Source organism: Triticum dicoccoides, chromosome 2B, assembly GCF_002162155.2.
Source record: "Triticum dicoccoides isolate Atlit2015 ecotype Zavitan chromosome 2B, WEW_v2.0, whole genome shotgun sequence".
NCBI lineage: Eukaryota > Viridiplantae > Streptophyta > Magnoliopsida > Poales > Poaceae > Triticum > Triticum dicoccoides.
The window spans coordinates 613363188-613381742 of NC_041383.1; the positions used below are offsets into that span (position 1 = coordinate 613363188).

The 18555-nt window shown below is 47.5% G+C and overlaps 1 protein-coding gene across 1 annotated transcript; it reads left to right on the plus strand.

Moving 5' to 3' along the window:
- The first annotated feature begins 3142 nt into the window (after nucleotides 1–3142).
- LOC119365157 (protein DETOXIFICATION 49-like) lies at nucleotides 3143–5686 on the plus strand. Its single transcript, XM_037630755.1, has one exon. It carries the CDS (start codon nucleotides 3355–3357, stop codon nucleotides 5020–5022), a length of 1668 nt encoding a protein of 555 aa, XP_037486652.1. The 5' UTR covers nucleotides 3143–3354; the 3' UTR covers nucleotides 5023–5686.
- Nucleotides 5687–18555: the final 12869 nt, after the last annotated feature.

The window sequence follows — 18555 nt, forward strand, 5'->3', positions numbered from 1 at the left end:
CTCCTAAACATTTTTTTTCTCCTCCTAATCATATACTCCCTTCGTAAACTAATATAAATATAAGAGCGTTTAGATCACTACTTTAGTAATCTAAACGCTCTTATATTAGTTTACAGAGGGAGTAGTAAATATAAAAAGGAAGAAAAACGCCGTGGCGCACTCCCGCCTGTAACAATATTTTTGGCGCCTGCACACACGGCGACAACGAACGGCGTCCACGGTTCCACCGGTGGCACGGACGCGCCAAAAAGGGGCGGAACGCGACGACGACGCCCCGTCTCCACAGCCTTTCACTCTGCCGCGTAGGCATCGACAAAACATATGCGGAAATAGCACACGCGCCCACGGGTTTGGCTCGCCTCGCCTTAACCTTAACCCAGAAACCAAAGGCGCCGATAGACAAATCCCAAGTGAAACGAAATGAGGTCGCCTCGACTGCCGCTCCGTGGATGGATCATATATTGGCTTCGGCCAGGAGCAAAGCAACAAAAAGGGCACAGTGCCTGGCTCTCCACGACAAACGGGGAGCCGGGCGGGCAGGCGGATACATATGTGCTCGCTCGCTTGTCTACGCTCGAGCACGAGCGGGCCAATGGCGCCTTGACGCCGGCTAAAAATACATCCAACAAGGCACGTAGGCGGTGGTGTAGGGCGTGGACCATCGGCCGCCCGACACATGCAACCACTACATCAATTCATCGCGGCGGGCAGGCCAACAATGCAAAGATTTTGATGACTCGATCTCTTGTCCAGCGTCGTCTCGGCCGTAGTGGTAGTAGGGCGTCCGCGTCCAACACGATGGACGCAGAGAGAGACCTGACGTACCACGGACCTGCATGGCTGCATCTGCATCGCCCAATCCCGGCCGTGCGTCCTGGACCATCCTGCCCGCCCGGTTGGCCCTCGGTCAAGACAACCACGATGTTGTTGCTGCTGCTAGTCCTCATGGACCCCGATAAATTTCCGTGATACTGTAGGTGCCCTAAGGTGCATGCACTAATCGAGTTCCCCAATCCCCATGTATGCGCAGGTAAGCAAGGCGCACATACTACTACGCATGCATGCATGCATGCATGCATGCATGTTGGCTTCGGCCGGACCTCACACAATGCAAGTTGCAGGGCAAAGAGGCCTAGATTTGCTCACGCGTAACATGGCATGTTGCACGGCGCACCTGTCCAAGATACTAATGATGATGAAATCCCTATACGCAGGCCCATATTACTATTCTTAGTGTGCATCTACTCCAAAACCGAAAAAAGCGAGTGGGTTGGGTGAGAGAGGCTACTTGATATGGGTAGCATCGCGACAGAAATGATTAGGTCATTGCTGGATTGGGCAAGTGAAAACCACATGTATACTTGCATCTCCATCACCAACTCGGCGAGAGAGAACCTGCCCGTTGTTTCCCAATCACCTTGTTTTAAGCAAGCTTCTTGCCGCTTCTCACGGCCCAACTACAAGTTCCTGCCTCTTCTTTTATAGGCAAGATGCACCAAGGGCGGCAAGATGCAGAGCACCTTGCCTTAGCTTAGCTTAGTTAGACCCTCGAAGAGCTACCAGTAGCTATAACAACAAGCCGTAAAGATTCCAAGTAGCACCATAATTTTACCACTAGCCAACTACTGTGGTAGGTCTGGTTCAATAACTTTTCTCACGTATGGCCGACCCTATTATGACTTATTGCGGCCTTTACCGACCGATGATAAACATCTTGGGCATATGAAATTCTCTTGATCGTACTAGTCGTTAGCATGAAAGAACTATATTCAAGTACGCTAGCTGTAGCTGTGTCTCTCTTTCGAGGAGAAAAAAAAGGAAAACACACACACGCGCGCACACACACACTTCTGTCATCGAAATTCAGGCATTGGTCTAAGGGGCATCAATCTCTCAACTAAGCCATACTAGCAAGGTTGTACTTTTCCTTTTCAAACAGTTTTTTACAATATCGTTTCACAGTATTGGAGCTGTATTTTGTGACTAGAAAAGTACAAGATGACAGACAGAACAGATGACGGGTATACATATATAAAAACGAAGACGGCATTTGTCTATGGAACCCATTATCTCATGCTGAGCTTCGTATTTTAGTTATTCCCGGCCGTCTATTAGCTGCAGGCCGGCGAGGTACGGCGTCATGCCGCCGATACAGAGACTTTTCTTAGAAAATATGCTGAATCGGTAGGTCCAGTTGACTTTAAAATCAAATCTACCTGTATTTTTGCGTTTTCAATACACCAGCCTGCCTGCAGTGGACTTTGTGCTTTCTTTTCTCATCTTATTAAGCCTGCAATTGTCGTTGTCAACGCATAAAAGAAACCATTACAGCTCCAAAGAGATAAGTTAGTTGCCTCTCGCAACGTGGCCATGTATCAGCTCAACGCACACCCGAAAGCAGAACTTTAGACAATGTCATTGTCCCTCCAGGTCTAGTAAAATAACACATTCGTATTCGCTCGTCTACATTTTCCTGATAGTTTTGTATGTTGAAAGAACCGGCTTTTAAAAGTTTCCGTACACCGAAGGAATGCGGGTCAAACATAAAGAAAATGGACAACCAAAATCCTGTCCATGCCTACAAACATTCTAATGCACGGCACTACTACTCTAGCCATACCTGTGAACCCAGCCTTGTTCATATGCCATGTGTTTCTAGTGTCTGGATCTTTTGTCATGGACATGACAAAATGCATCCGATCAAGAATCCTGTCCGATCCTCTTAAAATTTGGTTAACCGACAACAGCAAAGGTTTTAATGAAATTAATAGTCCTGTCAAGTAGTAGTATGATTTATTACCTTAGAGCAGTGCGACTAGCCTTTGCAGACAATGCTACTAGTGACTGTTACTGAATTAGTTAAGGCAAAATTCTCGCAAAAAAAGAAAACACAGTTAAAGCGAAGGTGTGTAACTGAAGGGGGGGAAAGTTGATGCTGTTGCTGGACACGCAGGCAGGAGTACAAAGTATCCACGGGACGGAAGAAATGGAAGGTAATTAACACGGGCGGCTCTGGGGTGCGCTGATGGACACAGCAACAACGACAAAACCATCCCGAGAGAGAACTGTCAATTGTAAACGGCACCCCTCTCGCCTCCGGCGCCTATAAAACGGCACCGCCGAGCCTCCCAAATCCCCGCGCGGCGCAGAGCTCCACCAACCAAACACTACCCGCCTCCGTAGAGGAGACAAGGGAAAAAACGCTCCCTCTCTCTCTCTCTTCCCCGCAGCCTCCCCCCAAAACTGAACTGCGTACTTGAGTAGGCGGTAAATTGCCCGGGAGTTACACCGCCCGGCGCCGTAAAAGCTCCGCGAAACTGCACGAGCGGCAGGGCCGCTCCTCTGTTTCCATCCATGACGTCCTGCGGAGGCGCCACCGCGGCATGCCCGGATGGCTGTGTCATCACCGCCCCCTTGCTTGCCAAGGCGGGGGAGGTCGTCATCCCGGTCTACGGTGACGAGGCGGCCGCGCCGGTGCTCACGTGCAAGCCGCCCGGCCGGCTTGCCAAGGCGGTGAAGGAAGCCTGGTCCGTTTCTTTTGGCATCGCGCTCCCGATGATGCCGCCCGTGTCGGCCACCGCGGCCCGCGACGAGGCGCGCTCCATTCTCGGCCTCGCATTCCCGATGATCCTCACCGGGCTGCTGCTCTACCTCCGCTCCATGATTTCGATGCTCTTCCTCGGCCGTCTCGGCGGGCTGGCGCTCGCCGGCGGTTCCCTCGCCATCGGCTTCGCCAACATCACCGGATACTCTGTCCTCTCCGGCCTCGCCATGGGCATGGAGCCGATATGTGGCCAGGCATTCGGCGCGGGTAACTACTCGCTCATTGGTGTCACCGTGCAGCGGACGGTGCTCCTCCTCATCGCGGCCGCCGTCCCTATCGGTGGCCTGTGGATGCACATGCGGCCTCTGCTCCTCCTCTGCGGACAGGACGCCGCCATCGCCGCCGTGGCGGAGACCTACATTCTTGCCTCACTGCCTGACCTCCTCCTCCAGGCATTCCTCCACCCCGTGAGGGTATATCTCCGGATGCAGTCCATAAACCTGCCACTCACCGTGTGCGCCACGCTCGCCATTGCCATCCACCTGCCCATCAACTACGTGCTGGTGACCGTGCTCGGCCTCGGCGTCAAGGGAGTGGCAATGGCGTCCGTGCTGGCCAACCTGAACCTGCTCCTCTTGCTTCTCGCTTACATCTTCTTCAAAGGCGTCCACAAGCGCACGGGCGGCTTCGCACTCTCCGCCGAGAGCTTCCGTGGCTGGGGCGAGCTCATCAGCCTGGCTCTGCCGAGCTGCGTGAGCGTGTGCCTCGAGTGGTGGTGGTACGAGATCATGATCCTGCTGTGCGGCCTGCTCCTGAACCCGCAGGCCACGGTGGCGTCCATGGGCATCCTGATCCAGACCACGTCGCTCATATACATCTTCCCTTCGTCGCTCAGCTTCGGCGTGTCGACGCGCGTCAGCAACGAGCTGGGCGCCGGGCAGCCCGAGCAGGCGAGCCGCGCCGCGACGGCGGGGATCATGCTCGGCTTCGCGTCCGGCGCCTTCGCCTCCGCGTTCGCATTCCTCGTCCGGAACGTGTGGGCGAGCATGTTCACGGCCGACCCGGCGATCATCGCGCTCACCGCGTCGGTGCTGCCGATCCTGGGCCTGTGCGAGCTGGGCAACTGCCCGCAGACGACGGGGTGCGGGGTGCTGCGCGGCAGCGCGCGGCCCAAGGACGCGGCCAACATCAACCTCCGGTCGTTCTACCTGGTGGGGACGCCGGTGGCGCTGGTGCTGGCCTTCTGGTTCCACTACGACTTCGAGGGCCTGTGGTTCGGGCTGCTGGCGGCGCAGGCCACCTGCATGGTGCGCATGCTCCTGGTGATCGGGCGGACGGACTGGGCGGGCGAGGCCAAGCGGTCGAAGCAGCTCACCGGCTCCGACGCCCAGGGCAAAGTTGGCGCGGCCGACGGAGACGAGAAGTCGCGGCTGCTTATCGACGACGCAGACATCGAGCAGCCGAATGATCGGTGTTGATAGCTACACAGGGGGGGCGTGTGCATTGTAATCTACTCCCTCTTCTTATTTTTACCATTTTTATTTCCTCCCCCGTTGGCCATATTTTGGGCGGTGGGGGAGGAGCTAGGGGCTGACAAATTTTGTTCACATTTGCTAATGTAGCCATGTAAAGATTTTGCTGATTGTTATTGGAGAAGATGGGGAAAATATCTACTCCTCCTAGTACGTAGTGGTACTTGTTCGAAGGAACGAAGGAAGGAAGGAAGTTTTGAGACAGAGGAACAATCCGTCCGTCCCCTGCTTCCCTTTCGCTTGCTCCGGGTCGGTGTCTGGTCCAGGGAGGCCGGCCGCGTGACGACCCGGTCGCCGGGCCACCCAGTAAAACCGCACGCACCACCGGGTCCAAAGTCGCGTGGCTTCCTTCGCTAGAGCATCCCGCAGGGACCCGCCGCTTTGCGCATCGCAGCCGTCAGCCATCGCTCGCGGCTTACTTTGCGCCGGCGGGACCCGCCCAGAAATGAATCCAGTTATATACCACGTGATTTGTTTTTCGCTAAAACAACGTGATTTGTGGAGTAAGCGACTGTTGTCTGACATGTACGGAGTATAGCAAGATTTTTTTTTTGCGGGGTAGAGTATAGCAAGATCTAAAGAGTGATTTATTACCCTATGCATAACCGTCAGGATAGAGTTAAGAAAAGTACGTTTTTATTACACGATTGCTCCGACATTTGCTCCTACTATGATTTTCGAAGAAAAAAACATGCGATATTATCCTGTCAGCTAATGAAACTCAGAGCATGACTGGTTCCATGCCAAATATTGGCATGCTAATATTTGGCAAATACCAAATGTTGGCTAGTGGCTGGTTGACTACCAACTTTTCTTGACAAAAAGTTGCCAATATTTGGCAACATTTGACTTGGCTTGCCAAATATTGACAATGTCAAATGTTGGCATCAAATCAATTATATTAGTGTCGATTCTCTAAGAACAAATACATTTTCGCACCAAATAAATATAAATATAAAAGGAGGAATGTTCTTTTAGATGATTAGGAGCAACTTTGCAAAATGGAGTTGGGAAATAAGTTTTTTCTCTCAAATAAAATTATATTTTTGGGCGTAACTAACGTGCAAGCGGCAGTTCCCGGGGGCACGAGCTAACGTTCTCTCCAGCTGGTTTATCGATATGACGTGATTTAGCGGCTAGAATGTTCGCTCCAGTTAGTTTTCTGTGCTGCGGGCAGCTGAACATAATTCAAGCGACTGTGGAAGACAAAAAGAGGCTAGCCCAATTAGCTGCTTTTAACAACAAATTGCCACACACAAAAATTGTATTGTGATACAAAAAAGGCAAGAAATCTTGACAAGTGGAAAAAATGCATAAAATTGCCATCTCAAAAACCATAACCATAACCAAAAAGTTAAAAAATATGCATAAATTTTGCAGGGACCCCAAAATTGCAATCGAAAACAATCTTAAATAAACAAAAAAAACATGGCAAATCTTTGTGTCACGGGATGCCAATTCTTGGACACATGGCAACATTCTTTAGCATGACAATTCTCTATGCTCACATCATTGCCATGTCGTAATATCATGGTAAATTTTGATTTAATTACTCAACAAATCATGGCAACTTCATTTTCCTACCTTTTCTGCCCTACAATCGACAACAACAAAATTCGCATGGGAATACTTTTAGAAAAGCGATATTTCTAAAAACACCAAGATCTTCCAAAGATAACATGGCAAAAACTTTAGAATTTCCTCTAAAATTATGGAAAATTTAGAAAAATATTTCACTAGACTGGCGACAGCTATCTATATTTACATGAAAGATAATGAAACTCACTGCAAATTTGGGAAATTTGTTCTCTAACTCATGGAAAAATTATACAATCTCATGGCAAATTTTGAAGAATTTGTGTCCTAAATCTTGACAAATTTAGAGAAATGTTGTATTGGTCACATGATCAAATTTAGGGTTTTTCCCTCTAAAAGCATAGAAAATTTTGGAAAATGTTTTAATTTGGTCACATGAAAGTTTTAGAAAAAATAATTTTATAAACCAAAAGCAAGGTTAGAAAAATTTGTAAAAAAGTCACATGACAAATTTAGACGATATTAACTTCCTAAAATCGCGGAAAATTAAGAAAATTTGTAAAAGTGACATGGCAATTTTCTGAAAGTATGTAATGGTCACATAGCAAATTCAATTTATATCATGGCAACTATATTGTTTGTACATAAACTTTGGAAAAAATCTTGGACATGTGGAAAATTCAGGAAAAATATGTTGTACGCATGATGACAATTTTAAAAAAACAATTTGTTTCGTAACACATGGCAATTATAGAAAAAGATGTTTTGGACTGATCACATGGCGATTTTTTTAAAAATATTTTCATACCTAATGGCAAATTAAGAAAAATTGTAATGTTGACATGGCAAGTTTAAGATTTTTGTTGAACAAAACATGGCAAGTTTTAGGAAACTATGTGAGGGTCACATGGCAAATTTAATTGTATATCATGTCAATTATATTGTTTGTTCAAAATTCTGAAACATAATGGAAATATGGCAAATTTTGAAAAAAATAATATTATACACAACATGGCAACTTTGCAAACAAGAATGTTTTGTAACACATGGCAATTTTAGAAAATAAAATGTTTTCACTAGTTGCATGGCAAAATTAAAATATATTTTGTACATGTTGGCAAATTCAGAAAATGCTGTGGTATTTCACATGGAAAATTTGGAGTTTTTTTCTTCGAACATAAGGACAAATTCAGAAATTATGTTTGATATTCACATGGCATATTTGGACAAAATTGATATATATTCCCTACGTTCCTAAATATTTGTCTTTCTAGAGATTTCAATGAGTGACTACATACGGAGTAAAATGAGTGAATCTACACTCAAATATGTCTATATACATTCATATGTGCTGGTTCATTTAAAATCTCTCAAAAAATAAATATTTAGAAATGGAGGGAGAAGATCATGACAAATGAGTGGGCAACTCATCCCCGTGCATGATGGCAAATGATCTTAATAGTAACCATGTATGTAAAACTAAGCTTGCGTTGGACGTCCCGATCTGTACTGCACGGTATCCAGCATTAGTTTATGCGTCTTGAGATCTAGATATTTTTTATGTAGTTTGTCGTTACAAGTTTTACTATAAAGTACTCCCTCCGTTTTTAAATATTTGTCTTTTTAGATATTTCAACAAGTGACTATATACGGAGTAAAATGAGTGAATCTACACTCTAAAATATGTCTACATACATCTGTATCTGGTAGTCCATTTGAAATGTCTAAAAAGACAAATATTTAGGAACGGAGGGAGTACTACTGTGCGTGTATTATTTTCTGGTTAAGTAATTTTTTGTATTCTATCACTCTTCTAAATCTGGGAACTAGGACCACCTATTTTTTAGCTTAAGAAATATTATAGTTCATCGGACAAAGGTATTCACGGGCTGAGATGTCAACCACTTTAAAACCATCTGGACTGAAGTCTTCAAATTGAAAACGAGCATCTCCGCAGCAACAAACACAAAAATAAAATGGAAGCGAGCAGCCGGGAAAGATTCCTCTGCTGCTCCCGTCATTTGGTTCCAGGGCCGGTCAGTGGCCGCCCCGCGGAGGCAACGTGGACGCGCCCGTCCGCCGGCCGGAAGCGTACAAGGATGTCCGCCGGCCTTAGACCGGTTCAGCTCAGCTCGGGCGTGCGACGGATGGCACCAGCATCCGCATCTGCACACCGGCGCCGGCACCGGCATGGCCGCATTAAAAAGGACTCGCCCGCTCCTCCTTTTTTTTTTTTTTGCGGGTTCATCTCCGCTCCTTGGAGCACCGAGAAGATGGGGCACTGTTTCGAGGCCCCAAAGGCCACGGCCGTAGCTTGGCTACGTATAGGCGGCACTGATCATGCTAAAAGACAAAGTAAATTACGCAGCTCCCGTTAGTAACATGCCGAGTAGTAATGTATTTGCATTTTGTTCCATTTGCACGCATCTGATTTGAGCTCCCGTCGTGTGCACTAGGAAATGCTGTACTGCTGCCAATGTGGTTGGTGTTATGTTGTGCTACTCCCGCCGAATCACGCCGGCATGCATGCATGCTGCTAGCGTGGAAGGAATCCTCCCTCGTGGCCAGTAGCCAACTGTTTAGCTTGCCCTTGTGGATCAAAGGGATTATAATCTGCAGGCGCACTAAGACTGGTCATAGTGGGGAGTAATTTATACTAGTGTCATGCATATGACACTAGTTTAAATTATTATCTTCGCAGTGTAAAGTAACATAGTAATAGTGTTATAAAGAACTTCATTTATTAGCTTATACACTCATCTTGTCTTGGGAAGTGCTATGTTACGGTAACATATTATAACACTTCTCTCAGGCTAGTCATAGTGGGAGTAATATAAGTAGTAACATAGATGCCACATAAGTAAAAAAGATGATGTGTCATGTAATTAAAGAGGAGAGAGACAAATAGAGTGACATAATATGTTACCATTACATAGCGGTTCCCAATACAAAATGAGTCTACAAAGCAATAAATGAAGACATATATGTTACTACACCTTTGACACTTCCCACTATGTCTAAGTTACTCCCCACTATGACTAGCCTCATTAACTACACGAAACTGCTCCACGATTTTTGTGCACGACGTGCAATCCAGCGGCCAGTGGCCTTCTCAGTCATATCCATGTCCGGCTGGATTCAACTTGTTTGTGAATCGTGCAAAAATATGTCGTGTGCATAATACTTCTATTAACAACATGCCACATAAGCAAAAAAAAAAAGTTTTGAAATGCACTATGTTACTAGCTAAGTTACTCCCACTATGACTAATCTAATCGTCCAATTGGCGGATATACATCTGAGGGATTGGTGCCGATGATCCTTTCCCGGCCGGCTCGATCCCGTTTCTCCAGGGTCATGTCCCCTGCTTCTTGGCCAAGCCGGGGAGGTGTCTCCAGGAAATAGAAATGTGTTTATGTCCAGGCGAATCATGGCTCTTCCGTCTCCTCAATGTACTACAGCAGTATGCATGAATCATGACACATCACATTGGGGGGAGAAGTTGATTACTCTTCCCACTTTGTACTGTTTGCCAGCGTAGGCTCATACTTAATCATGCATCGGTAGGAGTACATTGTTCCAGGCCTACTTGATCTAGGTCAAAATTAAGGAATTGCTATGCGACGATCTAAGTTAAATACTCCAACGGGATGTACTCCGCAAGGAAGGAGAAGAGTACCACTTACGTATGTAATGAGCCATGCTATCAGAAATGTATAGTTTTCACATATTTAACAATTATTATGGGCGAAATATATAAGCTAGCAACGCTCAAAAGTTTTAGGGCATATTTGATTTCCGTAGCCCGTACCTTCAAAGATCTTTTTACTAATGCCCGTTTATACTATTCAACCCATTTTGGTTTTATTTTAACATCAGACATCTATGGCATAATTAGACTATAGCAAAGATGTGTCGTTGTGTCGATAAACCAAAAGGGTGTTTTACTTCTAAAGTATTCAAAGTAAGGTAAGCTCCACATTATAAAGGTTGAAGTATATTTTCTAAAAGAACTCGTATCTATATAGGAGTATTAAATAAATAAATTGCATCATCAGGTGGACAAAAGTACCCGTTTCTTTTTACTGAGATGGAAAGGAAGAAAAAGTGGACCTCTAGTCACATGCTATACAATTCTGTACAAATTGGAACCGTTAACTAGAATTCTCAATTTTCTCGAATAGCACAAAGAAGGATTTGAAAGATAACTGATGAACCAAAACATACATAAAAAATCTTTGAAGTCGATTCTCTGGCTCTGTCTTTTGGATTTTGACTTTTTCTCAAGCTAACGGTGGAAAAACGACGGAGGACCTGCAAAAGTTAGATTGACCACATAGGTTTTGAAAGGCGGCATGTGTGGCCCACCCCAAATAGGGGTAAGAACATAATATCATTGAATGCACTATGACCGAAGGAGATGCCCACCGCAAGGTAGGATCCTGAATTGTTGTTTCATTACCTTATTTTTTTTTATTTTTTTTAGAACCATGCATACACTATGCGATGGTAGTAGTATACTCCTCAACCATCTGTTGCCTTACTGCATCATGCACGCCTGCCACCACTTTGTGGTCACCTGATGCCCTTGTTGTGGCTGCAATCTGGTGAGCCAGCTCGTTCTGAGCTCTGTTAATCACCCTGACCTCGAACCTTTGGAAGGCATTTGAGGTTTTCTTTATGTTAGCTATGGTTGCATAGCAAGACGACTTGCAGGAATCCTCCGAGAGCAAGTTTCGGCCCACTGCAGCGCAATCCACCTCCAGGATTATAGGTCCCCCATACACGTTCGACAGTTCAGACATTCCCATCAGTACAGCAGCTGCCTCTGCCTCTTCTACCGAGCTGCACTGGTTTAGCCGGCGTCCGACAGACAAGTGGACAGAACCCCGATGATCTCGAGCTACTGCTCCTCCCCAAGTATCCCCTGAATCTTTAAGAAAGGCCGCATCACAGTTGATTTTTACATACCCAACTGCTGGTGCTATCCAGCGATTATTTTTCAGGGGTACAGGCTTGGATGTGCTCTGATCAAAAAGTGTGGTTGCTTGCTTGCTATGAGGTATATTGGCTGCCTGTTCAGCCGTTAGCAAATCTTCGCCCAGTCTGAGGAGTTGATGCACTGCTCCCGTGACAGTATCCTTCCCATCCCCATGGATGGTGTTGTTCCTAAGGCTCCAGGCTTTCCACAGTATTAACAGGATATTGCTTCTGATGCTAGCTGATTGTGGCAGAAGGAGGTTCTGAAGCCAATCCTCTCCCGTTCGTCTGAACTCAACTTCCTTGGGGATGTCCCATTTAACTCTCATGGCAGCTCTCAACGCCCTGCTTCTTGTGCATGAAACAACCGCATGGAACTCATCTTCACTTTCTGTTCCACATAAATCACATATATCTTCCTTCACAATGGTCCTTCTGAAGGTGTTGTGTTTTTGTTGCCAAAGTTTGGGTCGCCACTCTCCACCCAAAAAATTTTGTTTTCTCTGGAATGTTTGCTTTCCATATGACATCCCAAATGCTTCTATTCCCGGGTTCACTCGACGAGCTAGAGGGGGCCTCCCTTTCATTTCTACTTAGTGTGACGCCAAGTTTGTAGGCGCTCCTGACAGTGAAGACACCAGACTTTTCATAGTGCCAAGCCACACAATCCTCTACTTCAGCAGTGGGGATTAGGATTTTGCAGATTTCGTTTGCATCAAAAGCATGGAAAATTATCCTTATGAGGTCGACGTTCCATTCCTTTGTGTCCGAAAGCATTAATTGGTTGACCCATCTCAGTCTGGATCGGCTTATGAAATGCGTAGTTTTTAGGCCTTCGTCTCGTGGAATCCATTGGTCTCGTGGAACACTTGCTATGGCTCAACAGTTGACCCGGGCATTTTTGAAACAGGTCTAAGAGCTCCTTCACTTTCCTTGCTTGATCTACAGTAGCTTTGAAGAATAGCAAACTGTCATCCGCGAAGAGGAGATTTGATATACCCGGACTGCCTCGGGCGATTTTCAGTGGGGAGATAGTACCTTTTTCTACTTCTCTATTTAATAAGGTAGCCAATCCATCAGCCACAAATAAGAAGAGGTATGGACTCAACGGATCCCCCTGCCTCAGGCCTCTCGAGGGCACAAAAGCATCCAGCAGCACACCGTTGCATTTAACCGAAAAAGTGACTGACCTCACGCATATCATCACCCATCTAATACACTTCTGATCAAAGCCCAGTTGTATAAGAGCACCCTCAAGAAAATCCCAATCAACCCTGTCATAGGCTTTGGCCAAGTCCAATTTGTAAGCACAATGGGTATCTCTCCGGTTCTTGCTGTGTTGGATTTTATGGAAGCATTCAAAAGCGATGATCGCATTGTCAGTGATCAGTCTCCCCGGGATGAAGGCACTTTGAGTTTCAGGAATGAGGTCATCAAGTAGAGGGCGTAAACGATTTACTAGCACCTTCGAGATTACCTTGTATATAACGTTGCAGAGGCTTATGGGGCGGAAATCTTTGATACTAATAGGATTGTTTCCTTTAGGAATGAGCATAATTGTAGTATCGTTCACACCCGCTGGCATCGCTCCATCCTCAAAAAACTTTTTTACTCCATTTATAACGTCCTCCTTCATGGTTTGCCAATTCCGCTGAAAAAACGAGCCGGGAAACCATCGGGCCCTGGGGCCTTGAGTGGTCCGATTTGAAAAAGGGCATCACCTATCTCCTCATCGGTGACCGTTTTGACTAGTGTTTCATTCATTCTGTCATCCACCTTCTTCAGGAAAAGGTCAATTAACTCCTGTGGTATAACCTTGTCGTCTCGCTTATATAAGCCCTGGAAGAAATTGTTTATCTCCCCATGTATTTCCTCTGTTTTCTCTGCCCAACTTCCATCCTCACGTTTCAGTTTTGTTATTTTATTTTTCTTTCTGCGCCAGGTTGCTTTGCGGTGGAAGAATTCCGTGTTCCTATCCCCTTCCCTTAACCAGGTTATCCGAGACCGTTGTCTCCACATCATCTCCTCCCTATAAAGCCATTCATCTAATTCAGATTCTGTTCGCCTCATCTTCTCTTCGATTTCGGGAGTTTGATGCAACATACGGAAGCCCTTGAGAGCATCTCTAAGAGACTTTATTCTGTTTTGTACAGAACAGAACTCCCTTTGCGCCCATTTGCTAAGTACCCCCTGCATACTTTGTAGTTTCTTGGTGATTTTTTCCAGAGAATGACCTGGACCTCCACCAGACCATGCATTAGCCACTACTTCTGGTAGTTTATCAGCTCTTTCCCACATATGTTCATATCTGAAACTCTTGTTGACTAGACGCCACTCTCTCCTGGAGCCGAAACGGAGCAGTAGAGGTACATGGTCAGATCTCGAGGACACAATATGTTCCACTGTAGCATTGCTAAACAGTCTGCACCACTCTGGGCTAGCAACCCCTCTGTCAAGGCGTGCTTTTACATTGAAAATCCCCCTCTGTTTATTGTCATATGTCCAGGGTGTGCCCTTGAAGCCTATGTCATGGAGGTTGCAATCCGCTAACACTCTTCTAAAATCTGCCATGTTACTTTCCGACCGGTGTGCTCTCGAGAAATGCTCGCTCTGCCACATGGCTTCATTGAAATCACCAATCATGAGCCAAGGTTCAGAGGAATTGTTACGAATTTTTCTCAACAGATCCCACATGTGATGTCTCTCATTAGCCTTTGGTTCGCCATACACAAAAGTTCCTCTCATTGTGAGCTATTTGGACTTAGACGGATTAGCACATCGATGTACCGGAGACCAACGGCAAGCTCTTTTATTTCGACTGACTCATCATAGAAGAGTGCAATGCCGGCGCCTTTCCCGACGCCAGGTTGCACGATATAGTGTTTGAGGCCAAGCCTCCATCTCAACTTATTCACTACATCATTGCTTTGCCGTGTTTCAGAGATAAAAACTAGTTTGGGTCTATAGATGTGCACGAGACCCACTAGTTCACGAACTGTCCGGGGTTGCCCCAAACCCCGACAGTTCCAACTGATGAGTGTCATGGCTCTTGGTGGACGCCCTCCTCGGCATCCACCAGTTGACCGAGAGCCCCATGCTCGGTTGCTTCCTTTCCACCTGCCTTCCCCGAGTCGTCCCGCTCCTCTCCATTGCCTGATCCTCTCTTTTTCTTACACTGGTCTGTATCTCCTTTCTTCTCATCAGAGTTTGCCACCTCAATTTCAGACTGCACACGGTCACCTCTTTTGCCCAACACAGATACCTGGTCGCCTCGCCCCTTCTTTTCGAGCCTTCCCATAGCGACCTTCTTCCTCTTCAACTCCTCCTTCAACTGGTTTTTTCCTCCCTATGACTGCACCGGTTCAGTTAACACTTGGGACTTAATAGGACTAGCAGCAGCATTGACAGCGCCGCTTCTAACAGCAGCGTAAAGTGGAGTCGGGCCGAAGCCGGGTGGGAAGGGGAGCTCCACCGGCTCCTTGGATGCCTGGGGGTCGACCAACACCGCTGCTTGCATCGCTTCGGGCAGAGCTGAGGTAGAGCCCAGCTGCGCCAAGGTAGCTTTTTCAGTCTCACTGGCATTGTTCTTGTTGTCTCCCTGAACCTCGTTCAACTGCTTGTTGTTGACGATCCTTTTCTTTGCCGTTACATCCACCGCGTCGGCTTGGGGAACCTTCTCTTGATACAGAGTGTCCCTAGCGGTGCCTCCGGAGCTATCATCCTCACCGCTGCCCGAGTCCAGCTTGATGCTACTGACTGCCGCAATTGCAGCCTGAACCAATGGGTCAGCCAACACCTTCTCCGGAACCATGCCAAACTTCTCTGTTGCCTTCTTTTGCTGGATCATCTTTGACGCTCCCATGTTCTCTGGCTCGAAGAGGAGGAAACGGCGAGCACTGCTCGTTTCCGGGACGATGACACCTCCCCTCATACTACTTCTTTTAAAAGGAGATGCGCGTAATGCTGCCGAGAATCTCATCTCTTGGAGATCCTCCGGGAGCTTACAATCGCGCTGCCCATGCCCCAGATGGCCACAAGCACTACAAAACCTAGGGAGCCTCTCATATTTTACATTCAATTTGTACATTTTTCCTTCAGCACTATCATAAGTCTCTAACTTACTTCTAATGGGTTCATCCACATCATGGTTAACGCGAACACGCATATAGTTGCCCCAGATTCTGCCATCCTTGTTAGCATCCACTTCTAGCACCTCCCCAAGCTCGGCGCCGAGGGCACGAGCCACCGACTCGAAGAGCATGATCGGAGGTGCATCGTAGATGTGTGCCCACATTGGCATGTGGGCGACCTCCACATCACCTGGCCTGGCGCTCCCGTCCACCGCCACCATGAGGAAGGCGTCTCCTTTATGGGTCCACGGCCCATTGTTGAGGATGAACCTGAGGTCCCCCTCGCGCTCAAACTCGAGGGTGAAGCGGTTATTCTTGAGTGGAATGTAGCTGAGGCGCCCCCTCAACCCCCACTTGCTCTTGAGCTCATGGAAGAGCCCGCTGATGTTGAAGATCTGCACCGAAAAGAACAGGCTGACAGCGATCCACCTTGATCGCATGGCTGCCCTCTGCCTCGCCAAGTTCAGCTCCACCACATTGGACCTCCGCATCTCCATGTTAACAGGGAACACGGGAGCTATCACATGTTCATTCACATCATACCTTGCTCCCTGGGAATTCTGAACTCCTTGGCCGACAGGGGTGCAGAACAAATCACCCATGTCCCTTGAGGAGCCGCCATGGACTAGTGGCCTCGAGCCCAGCTCCGAGTGGCCCATGGCAGCTACCTCTCCAGTGGGGTTCATTGGCGCCTTGTTCCTGCCGTTGCTCTGATCAGCCATGGTTAGCACGATCTTGTGGATGTTATGCTGCGAAGGGTGTGTGGGGGTCAGGTCCGCCCCAACCTGGGACTTTATATCATCTGATCCTCTCTCCCCTACTGACGATTGCATCTCCATACAGGGCACACATTGATTTTCCTTCCCGTCTATGATCCTTGGATTTGCTAATTGTTGATCCTTTTTCCTTCCCCTTGTCTGGCGGATCCTTTGCGTGTTGACCTCCGATCTCTGTTTCCCTGGATTCTTGGTTTCCTCCTAAATTACCAGCGTTCAGATCCTTTCTCATATCTCATATCCTGCCCTTGATTCTATCAAGACCCACAGACAAAGGCCTCCCCGGATTACCTGAGATCTGTTGAGTCGGATTCATGGCTGATGTCTTTTTCTTTGCATATTTCCGGACCGCCTCCCTAGTCTTGATCCAATCCTCCCGTAACCCCAGCGGATCTACCCGCGCCTGATGTCTCCTTCTTTCATCGCTCACCATCACATCTCTCTCTGTTACGGCAGATCCCTCCGTCCGGCCGGGATCTTCCGGTTTGACATGGGATCGCCTCGGGTTCGCCCCGACAGGGGCTCCGGTAATTGCGCTCATTTTTTGTTGACATGGGATTACCTTATTTCAAGAAGAAAGATTGGGAACACAAAAAATGTGAAACTAGAGAACCACATTATCCAAACAAACTTGACCTAACACTTGCCCCCACCGTCATCATAACATGCCAAATCGTCGGACAATAACCTACCGGGAGAAAAACCATTGTGTGTCATGTCGGCTACAATTACCATTGGGACGATGGTTGGGCAATGTGACTCTTATTGTGTATGATACGACATTGCCTACACTGTCAAGACCTCATACCATAGTTACACAACATATATCATGAAGAAAGACTTAGATTGCAATCCGACACTTCTCCGTCATCCCCATTCCTCTTCCCTCCTTGTTGTTGAAGTGGGTACCGAAGACTAGAAAAACCAGCGGAACATTGCTGGATATTTTATCTGTATTCTTTGATAAAATCGTTAATTACACCATGCCACCGTTCAACTTATTCCTCCCATGCATCATTGCAGATGTCCTCTATCACGTCTTGGCCAGCTTATAGACCTTCTCTCATGGCCAGCTTATAGACCTTCTCTCATGATAATAATATATAGTGAGAGGATTATCGTAAGGTACTAGAGGACACAGACGAATCACCGCGCTTCACACTTGGTGTTTATCTCTCTCTTAACGAAATTAGCATTTTGCTTCTTCTAGTTCACCGCCGCCACCTTCGAGTTGCGGCGTCCATGCATATCTTCACCGATGGGCGATGGAGCCAATCGACCACGTCGACATCTCGTCCGGATCACATCAAGGGGAAAACAAATACTACAAAAACCTGCCTCGCCCGCACGTTACCATCGTCATGTAGCTGTATGCATGTACGCGTCTCCAAGGCAACTCGACGTTGTTAACAGCTGCACGAGCTGTGATAGATTCGATATTTTTGCTCATCCAAGGCGACAAATTGGAGTATTTTACTCGCATGATGGCATGCACCACGTCGGCACGTACGCACGGCCCCTATCTTGTGCCGTCAGGCCACGTCCTTCCCTTTCGATTTCTATTGTTTCGCTCGTACGTACTCCTTGCGTTGCGTGGCTCCGATTATATATAGAGAAAAAACGAGTCCCTCGAAAAAAAAAACGAGTTAGCGGTGCAAGTACGGCGGCCGGACCGGCGACCGGCCGCGCAATTCCTGTCAAACTCACGGGACCCAATATCCACCGACTCGTACAGCGACGCCGAAAGATCGCACCTGGCCATGCATGCATCCCCGGCGCACGGGCGGCCGGCGGGCGGCGGCAGCGGCTGAATACTAATCGCATCGGATGCATGGCGACTTAGTTTCAACGGGAGAACACTCGAAGAAACAAACAGCTTCCTATCCTAGCGGTGGTGGAGCGATGAGACCTTCGTCCTTGGTTCGGCGGCGTTCGTGGCCAGTAGGATCCGTCGCTTCAGACGACCGGTTTCAGCTTCCAGGACGCATCCGGAGACTATGACACCACCGCGACGCACGCACGCCATTTTCGTGCGGCAGTGGAACGAGCGAAAAGCG